The sequence below is a fragment of the Myiozetetes cayanensis genome, unplaced genomic scaffold, assembly GCF_022539395.1.
Source record: "Myiozetetes cayanensis isolate MyiCay16 unplaced genomic scaffold, myiCay2020 scf15, whole genome shotgun sequence".
Lineage (NCBI taxonomy): Eukaryota > Metazoa > Chordata > Aves > Passeriformes > Tyrannidae > Myiozetetes > Myiozetetes cayanensis.
In genome coordinates this window covers 7,031,972-7,046,147 of record NW_026087159.1, presented here as the reverse complement: position 1 = coordinate 7,046,147, position 14,176 = coordinate 7,031,972, and the positions used below count along the sequence as shown (strand labels likewise).

Here is a 14,176-nt window from a genome sequence, read left to right as displayed (position 1 = left end):
ACTGATTTCCCAAAGTCCATCAGCTCTGGATGGCTCAACTGTGACACTCAAAATGTTCCTCAGATGCTGTCCCAAGATGAAAGTTAGCTCTCCCAGCCAGAAGAGCTCAAATACAAGGCTAACACTGCTGAGGAACTTCATGCGCAAAATCTGCCAATTCCTTTGTAGCTACTGACCTTGACAGCACAAGGCAAGTGGCAATAAGTCATGTATTTTTAATTCAAAGATTGCAGTAGGCGTGCATCCATGTAAAGATAAAAACTAAGGCCTGAAGATAAGACACTGGAGTGCCTGAGACATTCCAGCATGACTCAAGGCATTACATCAATGCTGAAAATGTGCTGATTAGGTCTCACTCTGGACCTGGTTAAGGATGAATAATAAGAATCTTTGCTATTAGCGATGCGTCCATCTGCTGGGAGTTACTGAGGAGAACGAGCCTGGTGTTGTGTATGGACCCTGCTGTCCTGTGTCAGAGCTGGGAGCTGCCAATATGAAACCATCACAAAAAAGCCTTTGAGATTCTAACAGGCATCAGGCAGGGCATCATCAGTAGAGATCAGGCAGTGTCAGGGCTGCTGCCTCCCCTGTGACTCTACCTGCTGCTCAGGCACCCGCAGGAAGGGGTGATCCAGAGCGAGTGCAGGACAGGACAACAGGGATTATGTTTTGGGAGGAAAGACTGGAAGAGACTGGTCTGCTCAGCCCAGCAGAACAAAGGCTGAGGTGAGATGTAATAGCTGTCTACAAACATCAGAGGCTCAGAAAATACAATAAAGAGATTTTTAGGCTAAGGCACAACTTTGGCACACTAACAAATGCATACAATAAAGCGGCTGTGAATACAGTTAGGCTGGGAGTCAGAAGAAGGTTCCAGAACAGGGAAATCCCTTGCCATTAGGGGAAATGAAATAAAACACAGTCATGAGTGGTTTGGACATGGAGCTTAATCATTTACCAACAGGACTTTCACAGGGACCCAGAATTTGGCAGACACACACTCCCTATCTCCTCTGCCTCTGAACTGATGGTTTCCCAGCAGTCCCAGTTACTGCAAGCTGAGGCATGTCAGGACAGATCCTGTCCCCAAACATATTTTTGGAACACCAATACCAAGGTAGACAAATCCTTCAATGACCCTGGGCCAGCAGTCACCACCTGCCAGGTCCCATCAGAGCTCATGGCAAAATGGGATATATCCACCCAGAATTATTTGCCAAGGGTTCTTCTTGCTGGTGAGGAGAAAGAAGACAAAGGAGGACATGCTGGAGCTCCCCTTACGTTGGTGAGTCCTCCTTCTGCCCTGTCACTGAGCTGAGCGAGGAGGTTGAGGGAGAAGTCCTGGCAGCACACCACAAAACGCCTGCTGCACTTTTCCTCAAATGGCTTCACGTCTGGCTCAATCCCTGAGAAGTCCAGTCTCTAGACAGCAAACAAACAAATCTGGTCTCATTAAAAAAGAAAATAAACCCCTGAACAATGTTAAGGGATCACATTAGAGCTAATACTATCTTAGAGTGGTACAAAAGGTACAGGACATTCACAAATGAGTGCAATTTGGTGATGTTACACAAATACAAGACATGAATTCATGGGGATGTATCAATTTTTAGGAACCTGTTTTGTAGAGCACAGCAAACTAAACCTCAGTATGATTTCAGTTCCTTCCTGCTTTGCTGTAACTCTGGGGATCTTCCCAAAACACCATTTAGAGCTTGGGGAAGAAAGCAGAACATAAGGCAATATAAAAAAGTATCTTCCACCATGAAGATGTGGCTAGTTTAGGAGATGGTCCCTGTGCCTGAAAAAAGCCTTTGCCATACCCACTGTGCTTGTACTGGGGACACAGAGACCCCAAGCACCCCTAAATACCAGCAGGTCTCTCAGTGACAGTCTGGCATAGTCCTGTTCGCTCTTCCCCTCAAACCCTGCAGAAACCTGTACACCAAACATAAGGTGCTGATATCTCAATTCAATCAACTGATTTCAGAAAAACAGGCTGCAATTGTTAATCCAGTTTTGAGGAACTCTTTCCATTGCTTACCTTATTTTCATTCCACAAGGAAAGTAACTTGCAGGTATATGTTCCTCCTCCCTGTTTCCTTAGCACCAGCTAAGTGTGCACGTAGACACCAGCATTGACAAGGCCAATGATTTTGAATGCCTGGTGTGATAGCAGATCCGACTGACCCACATCAGAATGAAGAGCTCTTTGTTCAAAAAGAGGGCAGTGAATTCAGCCTGACCATTTGTTAGGTAAAAAAAGTTACCTTAGATGCTCTGCACTGAATAATATTTCCATTTTTATTATCTGACTAGAATAAAAGAAACTTCTCAAAGCTTCTCTTTAAAAAAAAAAAAAAAAAGCAAAAAGGATGCTTATCTTCTTTCTGTTAAAGACCTTAAACAAGTGCCAAGAGAAAACCTCATTTTGTGCAACTAAACCTTTAAAAGTCTAATTACATTTCCTTGTTAAACCAGAATGTTCCATTTCACAGGTGTGAACAAGCCAAAGCATGCCAGAAGGAGAACCAGAAACTGTGAAATAACCTGGAACAATTCTCTAAAACTGTGTTAACAATTGCAGCTCATTTCACTGAAATCCCACACCTGGACCTTGGCAGAGAATTCAGCAAAGTTCAAAGCCAAGAAGAAAACAGGCCAATAGACAGTGACCCTCTACTCCAATGAATCAGCCCAGCACAGGGTGTTTTTTATGTTTGTGTGTTCCTACATTTGAAAACTGCCTGAAGACTGAGGCTCTCCCTGTAAACCCCTATCCTGGCCTTTACCACCACTGCTCCCTACTCCAGATGTGCTGAGCCCACGCAGCACTGCAGGTATCCTTGCAATAACACTTCCACTCCTGCTTCTGCAACCCTGAGAACCTCCCAGAGGCGCAGATGACGGGTGTGAAATCCAGCAACATCAAGATGCATCACACAAAAGCCAGCAAAGCTGGAGGGAGGCCATGTGTGGGGCTGCTGCGAGTCTTCCCTGTGTTTGAGCAATCACCTGAGCACTGACATCTCATTCCACTCTCACTGGCAGGGTATGGGCTGCACTTCTGTTCTCCAGTCCACTGAAAAACATCCTGCCCCTGCAGGCAAATACTGCGGCCATGCAAGGGAACAAGGGAGGCAGACACAGTGAACAAAGCTTCACACTGGTGAAAATGGGGATGTTTACCTGGACTTCTGGGTCGAAAGAAAAGATGTTTTGTCTTCCATCATTTCTGCTGAGTTTGTTCAGCTGATCTGTTTCTCTTCCATACTAGGACAAAGGAAGGCATTGACATTACTGCCTGGCCACACAGAGGCAAACATTTGTTATTGGGAAAGAAAGATAAGAAGATAAGGAAGATAAAAATATTAGAAAGATAAGAAAAATAATTATTTTTCAGGTTGTCTCTGTGATATGTGAGATGATGCAAAGCATCTCAGCTGCAGCCACCAACACAGTGCAGTGACAGTACAGTGACGTGGCTGTGCCAAATGAGAAGGCAGGCAGGAGCAGGCAACCAAACCACACTCTGGATCATAAACAAGAGATGGTTGCTGCCTAACTGCCCCTCTGCTCCCACAGCCAGGATGGTCACCCCAGATGAGCCCAAATGAGCAGTGCTGACCACAACAGTCCTTCATTCGCTCTAAACCTGGTTCTTCCTGCAGGGTCCCACACCTGGAGGTGAAGAACATGTGGCCTCAAACCATGGAGCTTCACCCATGAGACAGGCAGGTGGGATAACAGACCCCAACCACTTGGTGCCTGCCCAGCTTCCCCAGAGCTGAAGACACAGAAAGTAGAAAACCCCTTTCAAAGACGAGGTGGACAGAATTAGCCATGGGTGGGGAGAGGGGTCTCTGCAAACACGGTACCTTCATCAGCTCTGGATGCATGCTTCTCTCCAGGCTCTCCAGGATGTTCTCTGATTTACCCTGCGTGCTTGATTCATCATCTGCAAGGACACAAGAAACAGATGTTCAAAACAACTGCAGCAGCACCGCTCTGCCAGAAAGCATCCTGCAGTATTTGCTAACAATAGCACAAAAACAGTTTACGGAGACTTTTCCATTCCTCGGGAGTTAGATTTTTCCATACATTACTAGTATCAAAGTGTACTATTACAGTCTGCTAGGTCTTTCCAAAGCAAAACTTCAGCACAGAGCCAATTTTCCAGGAGCCTTGAAACTTTGCCATGGATTTCCCTTCCAGAAGAAGGGTCACATTTCCCTCCACTCTTATTCCTCAGACTATCGTCTGTGTTATAATAAGCCCCTTTGCATGATATTATGTGTCAGCCACAATTCTTGCTATTTATACAGCACAGCACACACTTCTCCAGGCACACTGCTTGCATCCTGCTGGAGAAGGGAGAAGGTAGGTGTTTATTTACAAACTGACCTTGCACAGATTCCACAGTATCTTTCTTCTCTTGCACCAAACTCTCAGTATTGCTCTGAATGATCTTTCTCAGGGTCACCAGCCATTCTTCCATCTCCTGCTCAGTTTCAGCTGCAAGGTAGTGGCTGTACTTGTCTATTGTCTTCAGTTCAAATGCATAACGACGCATCTTGGGACACTGAACAAACAGAGAGACTTGTACTGCATTTCCCTCAACAACTCAGCGCAGTACCTGCCCCCAAGCTCCTCTCTGGGAGAGCATCCTGAGCTGAAATACCATAAAATACAATGCAGCACCCTCTCTGACACAGCAATCCTGCAGCAGTCACAAGGGGCTTCACTGCTGTGACCAAGCAGTGCACAGGCCCATGGCTGCCAGCAACTCTGAGAGTGAAAGCAAGCCAGACTGAACCACGGACACTGCACCAAGGAGCAGGAGCAAGCTCCTTCTGATGACCTCAGACCTTTAGTATTTACCCAGAGAAGCCAGTAACTGCATTTGTCTGACACAATAAGTAATGTTGCACTCCATGACACTTAGAGGCATCTATCTTAAAAGCAAGTGGTTCAATGTAACATTTCGGAGCTGTGCTGGCCTTTAAACAGCATTTTCCAACCAGAAGCCAGGGCAAATCTGATGCAACTTGGGAAGTACATCCCGTACATCACTGAGGCGTGTGCATTACTGCTTTTACTGTGTTCAGGAAGATAAATGGAAACTCACAGCTCTGACTCATCCATGCTAAAGCAAACCACTGGGGTAATTTAAGCTGCCCTGTACAGGCTCCACCACACTCAGTGCTTGAAGCTTTTCCAGACACAGCAAGGGCAGAAGGCACAGCAGTAACCCACTGCCCCTCACCCTCTCACAACTAAGCAAACCCAGGTTTTAGATCTGTACAAATCCCTGCTCCTAAAACCTTACAAGTAGGTAAGTCCCAAAGAACTGCATGTTTGCATGGACTTATCAGGATGTGACTCAAGAAACAAGAAGCTGGTGCAAGCAGCAAATAGAGGAGGAAGATGCCCGAGACAAAGTCACACCAATTACTAACTGGCTTCAACCTTCAAGGTCTTGAAAGGCACCTGACCTACAATAACAGGTAAAGGAGATGGACAGAGCAGGGAGGCAACAGATGAGGTAATGATGAAATGCTTCCATTTTACTCTGATGGTAGCTCTTCCTGGGCAAAAGTATGGCATCTTTGTGAAATACCTTGTCTGCCTTTTGATCAGTTTAGCTGACCAGCTCTGGATTAGTTTGCAAATTCATGCCTTCAGACCTCGAGAGAGCACAAGTATCTCAGAGCCAGCAATGTATAAGTCCATGTGCAGGCACAGAGAAAGCACACCTACCTGAACAACGTCATTGCAAGCGTCCAAGAAAATGCAGCCTTTGGATTCTTTTGAAATTTTCTCATCTTTATAGGAATTCAGAATATAGGAGCCATCTGTGAGTTGTGACAAGTAAAAATACCTCCTCTTGAATACCTGCAAAAGTACAAAGTCTTGCTGAGACAAGCATTCACTCCATTGTAGATCACAAACCATGGCCCTGGTTTCTGTATCTGCCCTTCCTGCTACTGAGAAAATACTGTAACAAGAAACACTGCTGACTCTATAGTGTGTTGCACATTCACCTATTTCACTATGATTTGCTTTTATAAAGAGAGATTTCCATATCTTCTTTAATTTTAATGTCCTTGTTGTTATTAAAAGTTTGCCCAACTAAAGCGAAGCCCCAGGGCTTCCAGCTCGTCTCTCAGCTGGCTCCAGCCTCATTTATCTTTACAAAGTAATGCTGCACAGTAAATTCAGATCAGCACATCACTTGAAGATTCATTCCACCTCAGAGCAGGTATTTCCAGAGCCTTTTTGATATAGGCCTCAGCTAGAATTACAAAGGAATTGTCTGTAAGACTTTGGAACAGACATATGGAAATTCCTAGCACTCAGAGGCAAGCCAAGGGATGCTGCAATCCAATAAACTGCTTGTTTTTTTGTGACTTTGGGTTTGTTTTTCTTATACAAATCTATTTTCAAGAACTGGCTTTGGCTTAAGGTTTAATTCCCACATCAAAAAGTACTAATAACTTTGGGAGAAGTGTTCCTTTGTTTGAACTCCTGATTTTTATGAAATAAAAGCATCTCTCCAGTATCTCAGAACATCTTCCTTCATGCTTGTCAGCCAAAAGACACTGGACTATAATTCAAGAGCACATTTTGGCAGCAATTGGGGTAGCACCATATGCTGTCAAGTCTGTAAGGAGCAGGGTGCATTTCACAGTTGCTGGGTATCTGTGTTAGGAGAATCACAAAGGAAGCTGGGACAAGCAGCACTGCAAGCATTTCTACTGTTCTGTGTATCTGGAAGATCTACAAATAAACACAGCATTTTTCATCCCACATGGGAGATTACAAGTAATTTCCTGCTCCCATCATTACTGACACTAGCACATGTTCAATAAACCCACTCACTTGCACAGAACTGCGAGGGAGCTTCACGCTCTGAACCGTAACTTAACCCTTCTGAAAAGTAACCTCTGGCTTCATTTGGATGACTAATTAGCTGCAGAGATGCTCCAAGGTCGTTGAGCTTTAAGTTTTATAAGATCTAACTAAACCTTCAGTTCAACAGAGCATAAAAATACATGGAAAGCTAAGGATGCAAAGCGTTAAGCCAGCTTAAACACTGATTTAGCACTTCACTGAATCAGTCTCAGGAATTCTGGCAGTGGAAGCTACAGAAACCCATGACAGATCTCTCTCTCTAGATATTACAGGGTTGATATCCCTCGTGGGCATGGGATTTCACGCTAAACCATTTGCATCTGATGAATTCTGTTCAAAAGTAAATGCAGAATCAAACAGCAAACACTATTCTCCTATGATCTTCTCCCCTTGTAAGCACTGCTGTCAGAAATCATTGTCAGAATACAGTGATTATTTGAAATTAATACTATAACCCTAGGAGCAGAGAGAAAATTCCCTCTGATCAGGTTACAGGTGCTGCTGTTGAGCACTGTGAGTGCAGAGGGACGTCAAGAACTGGGGAAGTCCATTTGGGCAGAGGAGGACAGAAGGACAATCTGGACACCGTGGCTGCAGTGCAGCACAACACACACTGCAAACCAGATAGGGAGAGCTGGGCCAAACCAGGGCACTTCTCTGTAAAGGAAAGGTTGCTCTGAAACAAAGGTTGGCAGCTGTAGCCTAATGACAGTTTGCTCATGGGCTGGCTCTCCACAAAACACACTCTGCTCACGCTTAGCAACAGTGTGAGGCACCAGCAGCTCAGCTCAGCACAGCAATGAAAGAACCAGCACTCACAACTGAACCCAACACAGCAGCCTCTCCAGGTGGTGATAAGGCTGAAGGTGTTCAAAGTCCTCAGCCTCCATATATGTGCCTTAGGAGGTGTTTTGTAAGACACAGAAGCGACCAGGACCAGCTCAGAGAATGGCTACTGACATCAGAGTTTCACTGGAGGCTCTGGATCTTATTAGTGGAACTGAAGCCAGTGTAGTTCAGACAACTTCTCAGAAAGGTGGGTCTGAGGTGCTGGGCACTGAAACCAATTACCACAACAGGTTCAGACCAGAACAGACCAAACTGACTGCTTTGAGCACATGTCATACCTCCTCCAGAAGTTACAGGCAAAAAAGTTGCTTCAACCTTGCTTGGAAAAGCAGAGGATCAGAAAATCCTGTTCTGTCTATCACCTTCAAGCCCATTTAAAAACTCAGATTAAAACTAGCCCTATGAACAGTCCTGTTTTGCTTCTCCAGAAAGCATAACTCACTGAACTGAGACTTGGAACAGCCAAGCTATTTGAGATTTTTTTAATATACCCTTACAACGCAGCCTCACTGCAGCCATCCTTCAGCTGCACCACTGAGCATAACTCCCTAACTCTCTCTATGCTGTAACAAGGCAGCTGTATGGTGGGACAGCAGATGGGCTCATTGCCACAGCAAAAAACTATGGTGGAACTATTAAAAATCTCTGCAGATTCTAAGCAATGTCACGCCAGATTACGTAGAGCAGAGAACAGGAGACGAGGCAGCTGTTGCTTTTAGGTCAGCAATGCTCCATCTCTGCAGTGATATCACCCCTGTTTTTAAAGCAAAGATCTGTCATTTCAATTTAAAGCTGGCCTCCTGCATATTTCCTACCAGCAAGGAAACCATCAATTCAGAAAGTTGTCTTTCCAGGGCAGCTGTTTCAGTTATTCAAGCTGCCTTCCTCTCCTGGGCCTCAGCTGCTCATTCAGAAAACAATCCTGCTTTACCAGAACACGCTTCACCTTTTTGCTCAGCTTGCCCATCATGACCTGAAGTGCATCAGTCTCACATTCTGGTCAGGGGAGGGTCAGAGACTTTTGCCAGACTGGGTTTTCCAGTCCACCGTGGGATACTCCACAAGAGGGATGGATGCCCAACCAAAACCAAACCCACTCACTGAGCTCCTGGAGCTTTAGAGATGTGGTCTGAACTTCACCTCATGCCTTGTTTGCAAGCCACTGGATCAAACTCACCTTCATGGTAACAGTGATGGTGCTATTTACATTTGCTTTGTGCAGCCAGCCCTGCTTTATCACACCGCCCTTCTGGGAGCACAGGGATGAGGAATCCTGAAAGACAAAAAAAAAATATTAGAAAAAGAGGAGGTCAGGTGAACTCCATCACACAGAAAATTCCCCCTGGACACAGGGATTTGTCCACTATGAAAAGCAATACCATTTTAACTACAGCAATGCAGTGAATTGAAGAATGTATGTGTAACAGGTACAGCTACATATACAGTGTTACCACAAAAAATTTCAGGGATATCTCTTTCCAATAAAGAGGCAAAAGAGGCTAGTTTGGATCATCTTTAAAAAAAGAAGGATTACATCTATGCTGATAAGCACAGCAATTTTGCAATGAGGAAATGCATGCTGGTTCTTATGCAGTATTTCAAAAACCTGGGGAAGAAGGAAATTTTCAGAAAGGTCTTTGCCACTTTAGGAAGTTGCAAAATGCAGAACTCAGGACTTATTTTGTCATTTTCTTTTGTCATTCCTCCATTTTAAATTTAGGCAAAAACCATCAGACTCCAATAACTGAAATGAACTGGATGGTTTCACATTTATAAAAACAAAAAGTTTCAAGTGACCCAACCAGGCTTCTCTTGGCACTCCTAGATGGGGTTTCCTTCTGCTCCTGTCCCATGGTCCGAGAAAGGGGACTGGCTCTCCATCCATACCTAACCGTGACCTCCACTGGGGAGGGAAATAAGGGCACAGAGTAATGAAAAAAACCTGTCCTGGGATTTCCAGTGAATCAGCAGCAGAGGCAGCCCTGGTCTGTCTGATGATGAGCCATGAAGGGACCTGGTTTATATTGCCTGCTGCATCCCAAGGGGCAGGTTTTCACTCTTTTCACATCGAACTTCCAAAGTAAATTCTCTGATACTTTATTTCCCTTGGTAAAACAACCCCTGATTTCTCCTTTATAATGCTTCACCTTTTTTCACTAAGAGATTTCTTTTATTTGAATTTCCATTACACAATTCTAATGCAAATGCTCTGTCAGGAAACTATAACAGAATCCTTTAGATATGGCCATGCCAAAAGATATAAACATCCAAACATCTGCCAAAGCACTTGGAATACTCTTCTACAACAAACCTCAGTAACTTCTCTTGTTTGAGTATTTGGGACACTGGCCAGAAGAAAAAAGGTCTCCAAATTTTGATAGCATATTCTTGTCCTTTTGCTTTTTCAGAAGCATGCTGATAACATAGTGCACAGCAATGTCTCCAGCCCAGATTAGATATTATTAAAGAGGGAACACCTCAACTTAATGATGTAAAGTAAACCAAGAACACAGCCAAAAAAAGATTAAGGCCAAACTTGACAAAACATTTCCATTTATAAAGAAGCCATCCCAGTCCAGACCCGAGGTGTGCTGGGACATACACAGTGATTGTGAGAAATGTGCATGAAACAACCCCTCCAAATCTCCAGCTCTGCAACAAAGAAACTTCCTTTTTCCTCTGTAAGAATCTCAGCAGCAGCATCTTGATGCTATGTGAACTTTAAACATCTGGGCTAAACCTTTCCCTCTGTAAACAAAAACTTCCTTAATGTCACAATGGTGGATTAAGCTCCACGTGGTACAATGAGATAGAAAAATGTCTGTCTATGTCCCTCATTTCTGTAGCAAACATGACACTGCACCATCCAAAATAACCATCAGGTCTGAGATGTCCCAATTGTCACAGCCCTAAGATCACTCCCATGGAGGAGTTCCAGGGCTGCAAATCTTCCCTGCAACCAGCTGAGCACAAACATGTCAACTTCCAGAGAAGCAAATGCCTCATGACATTGGCAAAGTGGTACAGAGGACTGACACGTGAATATGCTGGGGAGAAGTGACTGATTAAGAATAGCAATGTCATGTGGAAAAGCACAAAACTTTTTAGTGGAGGACCCTGGTACTGCAGTGTCTTTGAAAAACAGATTTCCTACTTTTAGTTCTGGACATGAGGAGTAAGTGCTTGGCTTCCTGTTTTTCCTCTTATACTGAATGCTCTGTTTCAAATGAAAAAGCTATGAGAATTATGGCTAATCTGCCAGATAATTTAGGAGACCCTTGGCTCACTTGTCACACTTAGACAAGTATCTTACTTTTGTAAGATATAAGTAAGTGTCTTACTTTTCATCCCACCTTCACAGCACTAAGCATCTCACCAGAAAACCATTCCTAGGAACTGAATTCTGCCTTTGCCTTGTGAAATCTGATTTTTAACAGATCTTAGGGTGGTATTTGTAAAAAAAAAGTTCCAAACTTCTCCTTACCTCATCCTTTTCGAAGTCTTCATCAATTTCAAACACATGGCTTGGAATCTTGTCTGGCCTAAAGGATTTGCTGAAATCACAACACATTTCCATGTTTAATGACTGGAACACAAGGGTCCTCTGAGCCAGCAGCTGATGCTGGATCCAGAAGCAACAGCCAAACTGCAGACTACAGAGTGCAGAAGATAGATTTCAAGAGACCTACAGCCCCTTACAGCTGGGGAAAGCGAACTTCTGAGTGCATTTCATGGAAATTAAGCACAAGCAGTCTGTAATTAGCTTTCTCTTGTTAGTTGTCTGATTCTGCAAAGATTTTGCTGACTTGCATTTATGCAACAAAGAGATACAGCAGGCCAATTTATCTTCCATCTTGCTAAAAAGCAAGATCAGACTGCAGATTATTCACAAATCTTAACACGACTTCATCAACTGTGTTATCCCCATTGCTGCTTCACATCCCCGTGAGACCATCAGCACTGAGCCACTTCAGCCAATTAGGAAGAAAAAGCATTTAACAAGCTGCCAGCACACGATCAGCCTGGATGGGGGTCCAGACATGCCCAGAGTGTGGGCAGTGAGAGCAGGGCAGGCGCCAACACAAAGAAAATAAGAATCCAGCAGAAATCCAGGATGTATGTGCCTGTCTGAGAAACCCAATTAGCTTCGGAGCTGGAATCACTGGCACAGCCCAGCATTTCCAAGCACGTAACTTCCCAGCACTGCCAGCATTAGCAGCAATACCATATCACTGGAGTGAAGTTGTCCAGCAACTTCTCTGTACCGAGAGTACAAGGAAAATCTGCCAGGCATGGGCACACCGTGTGTAGCACACAGGGAACATTAGCCCAGCGGGACAAAATGAGGCTCCTGATTTGGTCTGAGCAGACACTGCCAACACTGTTTACCCTGCCCTGAGTCTGGACTGCAGTCCATCCTCATCCCAAGTGGAGGGGGTGTTTATACACTGGTGGATGGGATGTGAAGCAATGACCCACACTGACAATACTGTGGGCATCTCCCTGGCAGAGCTGAGTGACAAGGACATGATAACACAAAACACCTCTGGCTCTCTAACTCTGGAAGAGGGGCTGCTTGGGCAACAGGCATCAGGAAAAGGGCATACTGCTTCTGCTAAACCCTATCAAACCCCAGCCCTGTGACCACACATTAGTATTCCAAGGGAGCACGACACTTACCATGGCAACATCCGAAAGTCTCCGGAGTATTCCTCATACTTGTAGTTTACCACGTGCCAGTCAGAGCTGTAGGTTTTAATGCACTGAAAGGAAAACAATACAGCTCTTTGAAAGCTACATGAAACAAAACAAAAGCAGGCACAAGTCTGAAGGGTTACACCGCTGCTGGGTGAGGCAAGCACAAGTGGAAAGAGTCTGAACAAGGCTGCTCCGCTTGCTTTATGCTGCAATACAGAATTTCATAAGGAACCTTTTCAGTACAAAGACAAAAATCACACAGCATCTGGCCTGCCACACAGCTACAGATTTTGTATTTACATCGCTCCAAGGCTCTAAAAAAGGAGTAGTGATTTGGGAAGAGTCTTTTTTCCAGAAAGCACTAATAGCACTAATTTTCTGCCCTCAGAAATGTAAGCATCACTTCGCATTTGGTTCCACTGCAACTGGGGGAGCAGTCCTAGAGAGCAGCACTTTACAGAACAAACCTGCAGCGCTCTGGATGCTCCAGGGAGGTTGTGTATCCCCCCCTGCCCTGCAGCACTCCTGCACCTTGCAGCTCAGGCAGGTGGTGCAAAGCCACACACCTTGTTTGTGAACAAAACCCACTGGAAAGACAGACTGCACAAGGGATGCACGTGAGAACCCTCCCATGCAGCCACCCTGCCAGCGATCAGTGCTTCCCACAAAGGAAAAACCAAGTGATCTGCAACCCTGCAGATCAGGAGCTACAGCTGAGCATCTTGCCAAAGGACAAAGTGCCAAAGGCAGGTGTCACACGGACTTTGCCCCTACCTCTTTGACAAAGAGACTCTGAGCTTTCTTTAGAGCATCTTCTGGCACTGTCGACTGGACAGTCCTTCTCTGCCGGCCGATGACTGAGATCTGCACAAAAAAGGAGAAGATGTTGTCAGTGCAAACTGGATCTCCAGGGCTTGACACTAGCTTTAAATGAATGTGGTGGGCCTAAATCACCAGGGGTCATTTTGGTTTTATGTGTCAGTAATGCAGCCAAAATTAACATGTGGTTAATGGTGGAAATTTTCCAAGGTACGCAGGACCAGAGACGAGTGAGCCTCAAACATGGGAAGCAGCCAGTGCAAACTCACAGATACATCTTCGATCGGAAATATCAGCAGGTCCCGGAGGGGATCACTGTAGATCTGAACTCTGCGTTGAAGGATCACGTTCTCATAGTCCAAGGGTTCCACCACTTTGGTTTTTTCCTGCAGGAAAAATAGGAGATGAGAAAAAAAATTACATATATATAATATCTAAAATAACAAGTAACAAACATCTTGTGCTTAATTAGCCGATGATTTCAAATTGTGTGACCACTGGACTGTCTGTTACCTCAGCACTCTGACACTCCTGTGCTGCAGGAAACCCCCCCTGCGAGCATGTTCTGCAGGAGGGAAATGAGGGGTTAAGTTATTTGTGTCTGGTAATAAGCTATGGGAAGAAACAAAGCACTGTGCTGCTCTCCTCTCAGCACAGTCTCTAATTTCTTAATGGAGCAAGAAATCCTTCTGGACAGGCCACAGCTTTAACAGCTGCAAGATCCAGCATCTTAATGTTTGAGCAGCACATCTATACAGCTCAGAAGAAATATGGGCTCCTATGCTGGCTCTGCTCTACTCAGAGCTGGTTTTGCTTGAGGAGGGTTGAGAGTTGTGCTCTCTCTGGAAACGTGCCACAGGCAGGATGAGAGCAAGCCTGCTGCTACAACTGCCAG

General features: G+C 44.8%; 1 protein-coding gene across 7 annotated transcripts in view; it reads right to left on the bottom strand.

Moving 5' to 3' along the window:
- DOCK11 (dedicator of cytokinesis 11) overlaps nucleotides 1-14,176 on the bottom strand; it is a 77,839-nt gene that overhangs the window by 45,642 nt on the left and 18,021 nt on the right. For all 7 annotated transcript variants that reach the window (XM_050310226.1, XM_050310229.1, XM_050310228.1 and 4 more), the window contains exons 2-11: nucleotides 13,551-13,667; nucleotides 13,237-13,326; nucleotides 12,445-12,527; nucleotides 11,249-11,318; nucleotides 8,942-9,037; nucleotides 5,761-5,895; nucleotides 4,405-4,582; nucleotides 3,879-3,958; nucleotides 3,190-3,273; nucleotides 1,282-1,422 (exon numbers count right to left, since the gene is read on the bottom strand). In XM_050310226.1, coding sequence (XP_050166183.1) covers nucleotides 1,282-1,422; nucleotides 3,190-3,273; nucleotides 3,879-3,958; nucleotides 4,405-4,582; nucleotides 5,761-5,895; nucleotides 8,942-9,037; nucleotides 11,249-11,318; nucleotides 12,445-12,527; nucleotides 13,237-13,326; nucleotides 13,551-13,667 — 1,074 coding nt within the window. The remainder of the gene's footprint in view (nucleotides 1-1,281; nucleotides 1,423-3,189; nucleotides 3,274-3,878; nucleotides 3,959-4,404; nucleotides 4,583-5,760; nucleotides 5,896-8,941; nucleotides 9,038-11,248; nucleotides 11,319-12,444; nucleotides 12,528-13,236; nucleotides 13,327-13,550; nucleotides 13,668-14,176) is intronic.